This window comes from Rhamphochromis longiceps, linkage group LG11, assembly GCF_057381845.1.
Source record: "Rhamphochromis longiceps isolate RC_006_pf linkage group LG11, R_longiceps_female_GT1.1, whole genome shotgun sequence".
NCBI classification, from domain to species: domain Eukaryota; kingdom Metazoa; phylum Chordata; class Actinopteri; order Cichliformes; family Cichlidae; genus Rhamphochromis; species Rhamphochromis longiceps.
In genome coordinates, this window is record NC_140567.1 from 30,137,570 (window position 1) to 30,151,293 (window position 13,724).

The 13,724-nt window shown below is 39.0% G+C and overlaps 2 protein-coding genes across 4 annotated transcripts; one reads left to right on the top strand and one right to left on the bottom strand.

The window, feature by feature from the left end:
* Positions 1–1,180: 1,180 nt before the first annotated feature.
* LOC146659498 (NACHT, LRR and PYD domains-containing protein 3-like) lies at positions 1,181–6,995 on the bottom strand. 3 transcript variants are annotated; one of them, XM_085423567.1, is made up of 8 exons: positions 6,864–6,995; positions 6,343–6,687; positions 5,847–5,924; positions 5,401–5,451; positions 3,480–5,289; positions 3,123–3,209; positions 1,859–2,026; positions 1,181–1,697 (listed from the first exon to the last, which is right to left on the bottom strand). In XM_085423567.1, exons 2-8 carry the CDS (start codon positions 6,668–6,670, stop codon positions 1,376–1,378), a joined length of 2,844 nt encoding a protein of 947 aa, XP_085279693.1. In that variant the 5' UTR covers positions 6,671–6,687; positions 6,864–6,995; the 3' UTR covers positions 1,181–1,375. The 3 variants fall into 3 exon arrangements, with proteins under 3 accessions (XP_085279693.1, XP_085279696.1, XP_085279694.1); XM_085423570.1 differs by lacking the exon at positions 3,123–3,209; XM_085423568.1 differs by lacking the exon at positions 6,864–6,995 and having other exon boundaries at positions 6,343–6,812.
* A 1,051-nt stretch (positions 6,996–8,046) lies between these two features.
* LOC146659499 (myelin-associated glycoprotein) lies at positions 8,047–13,531 on the top strand. Its single transcript, XM_085423587.1, has 8 exons — positions 8,047–8,119; positions 8,837–9,238; positions 9,920–10,231; positions 10,313–10,576; positions 11,375–11,647; positions 11,928–12,030; positions 12,123–12,288; positions 12,387–13,531. Exons 1-8 carry the CDS (start codon positions 8,077–8,079, stop codon positions 12,540–12,542), a joined length of 1,719 nt encoding a protein of 572 aa, XP_085279713.1. The 5' UTR covers positions 8,047–8,076; the 3' UTR covers positions 12,543–13,531.
* Positions 13,532–13,724: the final 193 nt, after the last annotated feature.

Below are 13,724 nucleotides of genomic sequence, written 5' to 3' on the forward strand. Positions count from 1 at the left end.
TACAATTTATTTTTCTTTAATACGTAAAAAAAAAAAAGATTTACAGAAACATTAAATAAATTTGTCATTCGAGCTGAATTTTACTTTCAGCTCAGAGTTTCTGTGATGTTGAAGAATTTCTTCTCTCTTTGGTGTGAAACATGTGGACACTAGAGGGCAGCGTGTTGATTTATTAATTCCAACTGAGTTTGGAAAAGAACCGACTTCTAAATTATCACACTGACACTTAAAAACACTTAAAAATCATTGTAATTATGTGAATCTTGTAATATTAACTAATAATAGTATTAGTTGTATTTAGAGTCCAATTGACCATTCAAAAAATGTGCAGGTACAGTGTTGTCAGTCATAAAAGGTTAATCACAAAGAACATACTAATCTATTAAAAGTTCTCTCGGGTTCAATGACAATTTAAACATCTAAAGCATGTTATCAGGTTGAAATTGTTAATTCTCCAGATGATAGAGCAGTATTACAGGTGGTTTTAAGTTATTAATACACCTGTCTGGGTTTTTAGGATCTACTTTCACAACTTGAAGTCAGACCGTAAGATTTTTTTTTTTTTTTTACGTGTTTATTTCTTTTTCTTTCTTTTTTTTCACAGAAAAGAAAGAAAGAAAAAAAAAACACCAACACATCCACACACACACACACACACACACACACACACACAAAAACATATTTTCACTCAATTACCCACAGATATAGAAAGAGAAAAAGATAAACTCCAAGAATGAATTGTCCTTTACACTTACTTCCTATTTAACTGAGAACATCTTAATCGCAACCACCCCCCCTCAACAGTTGGGACAAATCATTTGGCAAATAAGAAAGCAAAGGGGACCAAACATTGAGAAAGAGACCCTCATTTCCTCCTAAAATAGCGGCAGTTCTTTCGTGAGGAATAACTTTAAATAATTCTCTGTACCACAACGTCACAGAGGGAGGTTCATCCTTAACCCAATTAATGAGAATACATTTCCTAGCTACCAGCAATAGTTTGTCACATAATTTGCGCTGCAAGTGATTCAATGTTACTTCTTTTGAGGATAGGCCAAGAAGAAAATACCCGGGGTCCCTTTGAATCAGATTGTTAAAAATATTACTTAGTTCTTGAGATATGAAGCTCCAAAATCTTTTGATTAATTTACATTCCCAAAAGTAATGAAAAAAAGTGCCAGTTTCTTTTTGACATTTACTACAAAAATGGGAAATATGAGGTGCAATCTTATGCAAGACATTAGGAGCTATATAAAGGCGATGTATGATTTTGTATTGGGTTTCTCGCAAGCGGTTGCAAGTAAAAGTGGAACTACTCATGTTAATGGCTCCTTTCCGTAAGATTTAATGGTTGAGATGGTTCATTTCTGTGTGATCATTTTCCTCTAATCACTTCTGTAGAATAGTTCAGTAGCTCCTCAATCTGTGTCTGAAGCTCTTTGGCTTTCTCTGCATTCGCCCCCTTTTCCATTGTCCCTGCCACCTGGAGCCCCCTCAGCACTGACTGCAGGGCATCCGCATTCTTGACGGAGTCCATCTGGTCTCTGTCAGTCCGGATCTCCTCCACCCAATCCAGGTATGCCTGAAGTAACCCAAGGTCATCCACAAAGTTTGCAATGATCCTGAGTTCCGGCCGACGTTTCTCCAGTTCCTTCAGTCTTCTCCTCCCAGTTGCTCCAATGTCATTTCCAACAATGCTGTACAATGAAGAAATCACTGGTTAACAGATTTTTGGACATGCCTTTTTACAACCCTCAGCTATTATCTAACATTTAAAAAAAAAGGAACCCAGATTAAAGATGGCAGTGGTATAACATGGAGTGCATTGGACACATGCAGATTTATTTTTTAATCTTACGTCAGTGTCTTCAGAGAAGTGTTTTTGCTGAGACAGTTGACGATGTTTTCTGTTCCTCTCTCTGTGATGCCGGTGATGTCCAGATAAAGTTCCTCCACAGTGTTGTTGTTCTCCAAAGCATTCCACAGCTCCAAACCCCCCTCAGGACCCAGGTTGTTGCCGCACATACTGTACACAGAAGCAGGAAACATATTCTGTGTGTGCTGCTTATATCAAAAAATGTCAAGGGGTCATGGGGAAAAGCATTTTTTGTGGCAATCAGAAACAGAATTTCTACAAATCTCACACTACTCACCAGAAGTGTCATTATCCTATAATTGGAAAGCATCAGCTTAAGCAAAGTTTTAATTGGTTGCTTGCTTCCATTAATTCTCTGCTAGTTTTCTGAGTTCAGGACACATTAATTGATTAATCACACTATAACTAAATATATTAAATTGCATTACAATTTTATGTATATGTAGGGTGTATGTGCAAAAGAGTTTGAGAAATAAAGCTAATCTTTAATTAGTTTGTCTTGGCCCCTGAGTTATGCCTTTGAGTTACACCTTTAGTGTTTTGGATGCTTGGCCTTTAGTTTTTTCCACTTTTCAAATCTAATTTCGGTAAGTCTCTGGAGTTTATTTGTGTCAGATTCTTTGTATTTTGATTTATTTCCCAAGCCTCCTCCAATATCCCTTTATATGTCTCTTGTCTGTGCATCTTTATTTAGTAGTCTTTATTAGCTGGATGGATGGGTTTAATTATTGTTCCTAGTTTTTAATTTATTTCTAGCTAAGTTTTAGTTCCTGATTTGTTTTTGGTTTTATTCATATATCTTCCAGAGTTTTGAGTCTTTTTTAAAATCCTGTTTTACTTCATTAGATTCTCTCTCTTGTGTTTATCTCAGTGATGTTCAGCTATGTTTAGTTTCCCTCCTGTTTCTGTGTCCAACCATGCCCGTGTTTTCCTTCGCATCATACTGTGTTGATAGTTCATGGTGCGGTCACAGTTTTTTCTCCAGCGCTCTTCTTTTCTGTAAGGTTTGTGTTTAGGATATTATCACCTCTAATTAGGGCTTGTTTTTTGTTAACTTACTGTCCAGTCTGAATTTGAGTCCAGTCATCCTGCATTTCACAATGCAGCTATGCAATATTTCTATGATAAATATGTTTTTGGACTACTTTCCATGTAAATGGCTAAAACATAACATTTAAGTCAGTCACACACTGTAGGTTCTAAAAAATAATTTTCACCTGAGTGTTGAATATTTTAAATGACTTACAAGAGCTTCTTCACTTGGCACTCATTTGATTTCAGAATAGCAGATTCTAAAATAGCTGCTTGCTTATCCAGGCAGTTGTATCTCAAACTGAAAGAAAGAAACTTTTGGTTAACATTGTTTTTGGCCGTCTTACATGTAAGGGGGTTTGGGTCCATCCCAGCATGCATTAAACAGAAGGCAGGGTTCACATCCATCACAGAGCTAACACACATAGAGAGAAGCATGCAGACACGGGGGGAATATGCAAGCTCCCCACAGAATGGCATCAAACAGCTGGAAAGCTCAAACCCCAACTTATTTTTATTTTATTTTAACTGCAATATATATTTTTAAGTGAATATAAAATGAGCTACTCACTAGAGAGATTCACATCGATGTAGAATTGGTCTCAGTCTGTTGAGTCCTCGGTTTCCGATGTTAGAGTAGCCCAAGTTGAGCTCTTGCAGCTTGTGTGGGGAAAACTGCAGCACGTAGTGTATCGCTGCACAGTCCACAACACTGAGCTTCATTTTAAACAGGTTGAGTTTTGTGATCTCTGGTGCTGCAAAGCTAGTGGTTTCCTTCATGTGGAACTCCATCAGACAGTGGAGAAGATTTAGGGCTACCTGGTTTTCCAGCTCCCTGGTTTTGAACTGATCTCGGAACCACAAACCGAGCCTGTTGGGGATGCTGTCCTCTTGCTCGATGGGAGAATGCACAAGACCTTCTAAATGACCTGACAACCGTGCTCGCAGCATTCCCATGAAGAAACGTGTGAACATTTGGAGACTTTCGAGCTTATCCACGCTAAGGTGTAAATTTTGAAGGGGTGGAGCAGTAGAGGACGATGGACGTACCCCGAAGCACCAAAAGTCAAGAGCTTGTATTATGTCGTCCTGGCTGGAGAGGTTGATTGCACAGTACAAGGCAGCTAGATGTTCTTGAACAGTAAGGTGGAAGAAAGAAAACATCTCCACTGTCTCCTCTTTAATAGGCTGGAGGATATGACAGAGGAAGGTGCTCTGAACATCAGCAGGTGTGACACCGTAGTTCTCCAAATCTGCTTTATCAAACAATATCTTCTTCTGTAGAAGGTTTTCATAAGCCAGTTTCCCCAGTTTCATCAGTTGTTGTTTAGCTAGGCTAAGAACCTCTGATCTAGGTGTGCTTCTCTCTGTCCTCCCTTTTAGTCCATGGTGTTTGACTGCTGTAAACAAATAGCAGAAATAAACCTCGCTGACTGTTCTGGGTGGGCTTAACTCCAGAGACTTCGATTCACCTGCATTGTTAGGCTGTGAAGAGAAGAACTCAGCCATAGCGGTACAGATGATGTAGCAATAAAGAGGGATGAAGGAAAGCACAAATAGGTTGTCATTGTTCACAATGTAATCATACACCTTTTGAGCAACTTCACTGTCTTTGTAAAACTTGGTGGTGTACTCCTTCACCTGGTCCTCCTCAAAGCCCAGCACCACACAACATCTCTGGAAGAAACGCTTGGGAGCTTCTGTAGATGGCCTTGTTGTAATTATGACTGATGCTTCTGGAAGAAGGCTTCCTTTTATCAAAGCCACCATCAGCTCTGACACCAGAACGTTTGATTTTACATCAATGTTTTTGTCTGGTCTGTTCCAGTCCAGAGGGGATTTAAACTCATCTAAACCATCTAAGATGAAAAGCAATGATCTTGGTGTGGTGAGCAGGTCAGGTAGAGCCTCCTTTAGGTATCGGAACCGTTGTTCAAGAAGCTCCAGTAAACTCAGTGGTTTATCAACTAGATTGAGCTCTCTGAAGCGTAGGTCAAAAATGCAGGTGAATTCACGCATGTTCTTCCCAATTGCCCACTCGTAGACCAATCTCTGTACTGCCACACTCTTTCCTATACCTGCAATACCCTTCACTTTCACCCTTTTAGGGGCTCGTCCCAATGCTTCTTGGGGGCTCAAAAGATGACCGGGCCGGATACGCTGGCAGGCCTGGTGGACATAGATGCGAGCACGTCTGCCCGCCAAGGCAAAGTACTCATGTTGGCTACTGTCAACTAAGTCATTGTCTTCTGTCACGAAAAGGTCAGTGTAGCGGATCTCGATGTGAGAAGCTGAGTTTGAAGCCTCCCTGTTTCCCTCTGAGTAACATTTTAACTGCTCTGTGCGTTTCAGTAAGGTTGTTTTATGGGCAGAAATTGAAACTGGAATAGAAGATAAAGATATTTTAAAAAAACTAAATTACATTATTCTGCAGTGTTTTATAAGATAAAGATTGTGGCTTCTTGAATTCAGTTGACCTGTTTTCATCCTACCTCGGCTGCTGGCCAACTTTAGACTTCTGCAAGATTTTGGCTCTTCCTTAGCTGCAATATGAAAGTCAGATCTCCTTACTTGATTGCAAGCACAGGAATCAAATCACGAAAAATTGCATTTGCCTAATGTCAGTTTACATTTTAAATTGACTGATTATGTCCATTTCCAGCTCTATATACATTTTTTTATAGACTCAAGTAGAGAAGTTTGTGTGATTAACAGTTCAGAATAACCCTTTTTTACAGTATAACGGTAAATCAAGGCATACATTCAAATTCATACACATATTCCATATACAGCAAAAAATGAAACCAGGAATTATAAATTTAAAAAAACAGGACAACATTTATTGCTTATCTCTATAAAGAAAACATACCAGAAATAACGTACACTACTATATAATTCATATGTAAACATTTTTTTTGATGAAACAATGAATTCATACCATTAACGTCAGTGGTGAGGGTGAATCCTTTGCTCTTTGCTTTAAACAGTTTAGCAATGGGGTTTTTGGACTTCTTGTCTGTTGAAATCATAGAATAATTTATAGTTATTTTATATGCATTTGTTTAAAATGTCAGATTCACAGGTGACTCTGCTGACTGAGCATTTTCATATCCCTGAGTCTCATCATCAGGGAACTATGAATACCTGATCCAAATATCCAAATCACTGACACATTTTAACTTATGATAGTTGAGCTCAATGTCCATTATCTCTTAAAACTCTCACCAAAGTAAAAAAAAAAAAAAAAAAAAAAATCCTGGCGAGGCATCAAAGCTGATTGTACCCTGCATCTAATCTTCTTTCATGTCTTTCCTCAATAGGTTGTAAAAGTTGTCTTCTATTAACAGACCCTCACAATCAGCTCAAGGTTGCAAAGAAGATTAACTTCAGTTACACCTGTTTATGTAAAAATCAGCACATTAAAGCAGCCTCACCTTCAACTTTCACAGATGTAGGTGCTGATTTAGTGACTGCATCGTTCCTGCAGTGTCTCTCGACCCAGACCTGCAGGTCTCTGCAGTAGTAATCCTGCACTTCCCTCAACACCTGCAGGAACTTTTGGCTGCTCTCCTCTGTGGCACACACTGTCTCCAGTGCCTTTGCCACAGCATTGGAAGGCGACCTCTCCAGCAAAGACAGGTAGCAGGCAGACGAAAGCACCTCGGCATCACGGAGCCAACGCAGCAAGGGCGCTGGATGGTCACATGTCCACTTCAGCAATAAGTCTCTCTGAGAACGGAGCAGCTGCTGAGCTGAGCTCATAACTTCTTACAATAGTGCTGACCCCCAAAGCAAAAAAATAATCAAAGCTTTAAATGAATTGTTACTGCATTCAGTAATATAAGAGAAGACCCAAACTTTGATGTTTCAGTTCTCACACATATACCAAACTGCATTTATGCACATGAACAACAATAAGGATTTCTGTACAAACGGTACCATTCTCAACACATACCTTATCCGTGCACTGTAGTATCTTTACATTAAGCTGTGGTTTTAATCCACATCTGGTGTTGCCATTGCAGTCTTGAGTTTTGGCACGAAGGCAGTTTGCAGTCTGTTTTAAGGAGCAGGGAGGTGCAAGCAGCAATTCAAACAAGCTTTGAAAGGGTCCAGAGTTCAAGCAGTTAAAGCCTTTGTACCCGACTCTGATTACTTGGTTTTGTTTGAGCCTGAAGAAAAATTTATCTCAAGGTGATAATGACAATAACTGCAACAAAATGGAAACAAATTTAAAATAAGTTATAAAAGTTGTTCCACATGTAGTCTGTGTTGAATATCTGCTCTGTCACTACACACTGCATGGAAATGAAATTACTCATATTAATATATTTAGTCAGATCATTTTAAAAGGTGTTAAATAAAGACTAAGTGCCCTAAAATTATTTATGCCAAATTCAGTTTACGAAATATGTCTCAATGTACGATAATAGAGAAAACAATTCTTATTTAATCTAAGGAGCTTGGAAAGAAAAGCGTCTGGACTTCTTTAAGACGCTTTTCTTTCCAAGTTCCTTAGACTATGATGACCTGGATGACTGAGAACCTTCACAGACAATTCTTATTTAAATGCTTCAACTTCATAAAGTTTCAATATTACACTTTCCCCCTTCATCCGTGATGACCTACTTACACACATGCAGACATTTGCTGTCAACAGCATAGCAAATATGTCACTAAAAAGTTAATATTCAAACCCCTCTTTTTTTCCACACTCTTTTTTTTTTCACTATTGTGGTTTGGCTGGTCCGTACACAGGGAATGAGAAATGTATCAGATTTGAGTTGCTAGTCCCTTTGAGGAACTGGGCAACAGCATGAGAGTGACTCACTCACTGTCATGTGCTGTCTCATAGCTGCTTGCTGAGGTCTTTCTTTCCTTTGCAAAAAGGACTTCAGCACTTTAATGATTTTTGGATCATTTATAAGCTATATATATTCTAAAGTTATAACCCTATGATTTATTTGTTTTATAATTACACTATGAGCGACAAAGATAAGTGGAGGTAAAATAAACAAATATAATAAACAGTCATTTGATAATGGACGTTTGAGGGGGGCATCACAGGAAGTCATAGTACCAGTTGCATAATGAAACAATCAAGCTTCCCCCTCTTTGCGCCTTTGTTCATCCTTCCCTGTCTGAGCCATCAGAGCAGGGCTGCAGACATGCAGGCAGACATCGTCTTCCTTGTGTGTCCTCTGATTTTTGGTAAGTAATTAAACAAATTATTGATCATTTTAAATATACTTTAAACTTTCTTGAAAAAAAAAGAAATTCCAAAAAATTAACATTTGGCTACATTTGGAGGACGTTTGCCATGTGGTGTAATTTAATGAATCCCTGTGCTCCACTGGCTTCTCCTAAATTATCAATATAAGAGGTTTATTTTAAGTACTTTTTTTGTCTTTTGAATGTTTTCTGCAAAATATTTTGTGCTGATGAAAATTAAATACTAACAAATCAGATTGTAATTTTGTAATAAAATGCTCTACATTTTTATAACTTAAAACAAATGTTTTTCATTACAAGAACATAGACATGTTTTGCAGTCTGAATAGTAGATTTAACTATTAACAGAGTTAAAACTCCAGCTGCTCTCTTCCTCTTTCTAAATATACAACTGTTGCAAAACAGTGTGGTATTTGTAAGATTTCCAGATAGCACAAACCTCTTGTCATATAAAGTTTAGTTTTTACGATGACCTTTCTATACAGTCTCAAGAAATCAATGCTGTTACAGCTTTTACAGCTTCTTTTTTAAATATATGAAATATTTTAATCAGCCGTGTCCTTGAGACATTCTCTTATGCTTTTTAGTTGTCATAATAAAACTGTGAAATATCACTGCTGTGTCTCAATTATGTAAAGTTCAATCTACTGTCGAATAATGCTGGATAAATGATTTTCTGTGCTTTCTGTACAACAGCAACATTGTGGAGGGGGGTGCAGGCTGTCTCTCCTGTACCCTCAGTCCCTGACCGTGTCCAGGCTCTGGTGGGCACCTGTGTGGTTATTCCCTGCTCCTTTACGCCTCCAGCCCCTCATCCTATTAGAGGGAGGAAGCAGTGGGTAGATGTGCGGCTAAGGTTCAGAGGTGGTGGCCCTTTTTTTCCTCTTCAGAGCACCGCTTTTAACAGCCAGGACAAAGGCCAAGTGAGCAGGGATTTCCAAGGCAGAGCATCCCTCTTTGGCGAAATCGCAGATGGTGACTGCTCAGTGAAAATCGAAAGGATCAGGGAGGATGACCCCCAGGTGTTTGAAATTTCTCTGAAGACAGTGGGCGACTCACTCTGGGGGAAGCCAAGGAGCTTCAATCTGGACCGTATTTGTGAGTGAGGAAAACAATGCATGTCCTCTTTTCTACTTTTTAAAACACTTTGATTTTTTTCACATGATAAATATTACATAGAAGAATTATTAGTACAATCAGACAATAGAGAATCCCCCGCATTGAAAGTTATATTTAAAAAAAAAGCTGCATGAAGTGCATATGTGTCTTAAGCAGATTAACTATTAAATAAACTTTAAAATGTTTCCCGTGAAAACATATTTTCTTAAATCTAAAATAAATGTACAGGAAGAGCATTAAGCATTTCTTTTTATCTTTACATTTATAAATAAAAATTCACATTTTCTTTATAGAGCGCCAATTCACAACTATAGTCACTCAACACACTTTATATTTTAGGTAAAAGACCCTAACAATCACACAGCGCCATCTTAGCAAGAACTTCATGAGACTGGGAAGGAAAAACTCTGGTTTAACAGGAAGAAGCCCGACTAGCTGTTTGGGGGTGAATCAATATCAACTACAGGAAAAACACAAAAGAAGAAATATGGGATTATTCATTAAACAGTTTTGTTTCTATCACATATGAGTAGACTTGTTCAGTAGTTCTAGCACTAATGGTTGTTGTAAGAGAATTTGTCTTTTTGCTTGTATGATTTTTATGTTTTTAATACACTAAAGTGTTAAAATCATAATGATGGAGATTTTCCTTCTTGGCAGACACCCCTGAAGCTCCTGTCATCAGCGGCATCATGTCAGCCACAGAAGGACAACTGGTCACCCTGAACTGCTCTGTCAACTACCACTGCCCCTCCAGACTGCCTGATCTGCAGTGGAGGTGGGAGCGAGGAGCCCAGAAGAATATAACTGAACCTGGGGAAGTACAGACACTCTACCCAGATCCCCACAGGAAAATTTTACTGGCCTCTTTGACCTTTACTGTAACACACCAGGTGAAGCCCAAGCTCAGGTGTCAGGTCATCTTCCCAGGCCCTAAAACACTATCCACTTTGAAGGACCTACATGTGACGTGTAAGTATAAATTTGACACGTGTATTTGTGTTCCTGGCTCAGTAAGCTAAAACCTTTCTTTTTCCCTTTTAATGCTCTTAGTTCCTCCAAAAGATGTGAAGATTCAAGTCCAGACCCTGGCAGTGAAGGAGGGGGGCAATGCACTGCTCATGTGCTCATGTAAAGCTGACCCTCCAGCAACAGAGTACCACTGGTCCTATAGTCAACATGGCCGCACTGTGCACCTCAACCAGCGAACGCACACAGTCCGGCTGTACAACGTGACACGAGATATGAGGGTCCGGTGCGTAGCTCAGAACCTGATTGGCCGAGGAGAATCGCGACCCACAACTCTTAATATACAATGTAATTCTACCGCTTCTTGGTCTTCTCTGCATCCCATATATACGTGTTGTTAGGTTGCACCCAACTAACCAAACCATAGGATTTGATTTAACCAGGCATTTATTTGGCATCAAATTAACAAGGTTCAACAAGTAGAGCTTGATAAAAACAGATGAGGGGGATAATAAAAGGAAAATAAAACAACTACAGGTGCATAATTCAAATCCAACTGACAAGTAAAAACTGAAATCTGAACTTTGAACTCTCCCAGGAGAAAAAGCAATTGTTAAGTTTCAGTCATGTAAGTAGGTTGGTCCATGACAGAAACACAAAAATTAAGGGAAAGACAATAAGCTTTTGTTGTGTGAAGATAGAGCAAACTGCAGAGCAGCCATTGAGAGAAACAAAAAACAGGTGATTATACATTAACCAGGATGGATTTGAAAATAAAGGGCAAAAAACCTGTTTATCACCCAGTACATTGTTATGTGTACTGGGTGATAAGCAGGACAATTAAATCCCAATGAGTTTGTCTTACACAGAGTTAAATGTGGAGCTTCTGCATGCATCTATTTGATTTCACTGACCAAACAGTCTGCAAGGCCTGTAAAGACACTAATCACAGCCAATAAATAGTGAATGAACTGTTGTTTTTACATACGCCAAGTAGGCTAGAAGGCAACTCATTTTCTGTAAATTTCTCATCCAACCCATTCAAAAAATTATAAAATTGCCTTTTAATCCTTAGATCCTGTGTTTTGTGTAGATATATCCTCATAAATATTATTGAGAACCTAATGACAGTATTATCTCTTCCAGATAAGCCGGCCATCATCCAGCTCTCCTCTACCTGTACTGTAGAGGAATTAGAGGTGGTGTGCCAGTGTTCGGTCGACTCCAACCCTAAACCTGCAATCACCTGGAGCGTTAATGGGTCTGTTCCACCTCAAGATTACAACGTGTCTGTAACATCAGAGCCCACTGTGCTAACGGCTATTCTGAGAGGGCAAATGGAAAAACCTCAGATGGTGATTTGCTTTGCTTTCAACGCTCTGGGAAACGACTCGCTGGTCTTGCTGCAGGGAGAAGAAGGTGTGTTCAAAGCACTGTTTTTCCATACTAAGAAAGACAACAGCCCTGCCTCTTGTTTATTCACTCTGATGTCTTGCTTGTGTTGAAACTTCTGTGCAGCATGCCTGCAGCTTAAAAACACAAGTAGAAGAAAAGAAGCTGCAAAGAAAACCAAATAATTTTCTTGAGCTATGATTGAAAAATCTGATTTTTCTTGTTTGCACTGAAGTTTGAAGTTGATATAATCCAGTGATGGGACACTATATGCTGATCCACTGCTGCTCTTGTGGTCCACATACAGAGATAGCATTTTTCCTGTGGTTGGTTTTACCTGCTGTCACTGCTGTCCTGGTCATATTCCTCCTGGCCCTTCTTGTCTACTGCTGCAAAAAGAGAGCTAGAAAGTATGTACAGAAACATTTCCTGTTAAAAGTTTGCTTGGATTGTGTCACGCCTAATTATCAAGTCTATCAAATACCTGTTCTGCTTCTCTCAGGCACATTCTAAGAAGACATCCCACCATGTATCCTGGAGGATTGGAAATTTATCAGGACAGGATGCCTCTATATATAAACTGCACAGAAGTGACTCATGTTTACACCAATGGCAGCTACCAGCTTGTGTACCAGAACTGCACGCCTCTTTTTGTCCGCACTAAGCAGGTATTTGATAACCTTGATCTTTCAGTGCACAGTTTTTCCAGAGGAAATAGCAAATCACTTATTCCAGTGCAAACAGCTGCTCTCCCTTTTTTTTTTAGATCCGTCCAATGGGCAGGAGAGGTGGGGAGAGACGAAGACCTGGACCAGGTGGAAGAATTAACCAAGAAGCTGGTCAGGAAGTCAGAGGCGTAAGAGAGGTGCAGGGTACAGCTGTGGAAGATGCAGAGACGGGCATCTACCTGGAAATTCTCTGATCACAAAGCTAAATTACAGTTACATTGTACATTGGATTAATACTGTTCTCAGGATATTGCATACATTGTAAATCAATACTTGTATATATGTCATTTGCATTTGATAACATTGCACTCTGATCTGTGGTTGGTCTATCTTTCTTCTAGTTTCTAAACTGAACAATTTCTGCCATCGAGTGACAGAGATGTGCTTTGCTCTTCAAAAAAAAAAAAAGAGCAAAGGGAGATGAAAAGGTTTGATGAAAGAGTTTTCATCATTTTATCTGTGAAGCCCTTGAGGAAAAAAAGAAAACAGACCCTCAAATCTGATGTAGTCTGGCCAGACCACTCAGTTGCATTTCTAAAAGCAGCTGGAGCACAAGAGTGATCCTCAGGAAGCTTTAAAAGTTTCTCTGGAAGGACAAAGAGCTGCTCCAGCTGTGATGAAATTTATAACATTCATTACATCAGCAGTGACTCGGTTGTGTTAAGCATACCTGGAAGTTTTTCTTGTGTTGGAACTTTAATGACTTCTTTATGGCTATTGTTTAACTAATTTCCCTTAGTGTTCATCAGCTTCATCAGCTTGAGTATACACACACCCACACACACACACACACACGGAGTTCAACAGTAAACAACAAAAAAGAATAATGCAGAGAATCCTTCCTTTCATGCTCATCTACTCGAAAAGTCAAATTTATTTACATGTTTGATTATGAACTTTTTTTACTTCACTTTTTTTGTATGCATACTGAATCAGTGCACTTTTATTTACACTGGTCTGTACAAATGTTTCCTATATTATATCTTCTAGAGCTTTCTTATCTAATTTTATACTTCTGTAATTATGTGTACATTGCTGATCTCCAGTTTGATTTATGATGTACTCTCAATTTAAAAACACAACCTATTTTTGGGCTCTTTTTGTTGCTGGTGTAATGCATAATTTTGCAGATATGGTGTTATCGAACACTGACAGCTGAAAGGCTAATGTACATTCTCCCTGCTCTGAGATCTTAAAGTGTCTGCTCACGACGTTTAAAAGTGTATGTTTTGTCACAAAAGAGACAAACTGCGCAGGATCGGAAAAGATTTCAAGAATAAGTGCTCTCTTTGAATGCCTCTTCACATGGTGACCGACTGGTGGCAATATAAACCTCAGTGACACAACAATTCAATCATAGAAGAAGAAAATAAAGC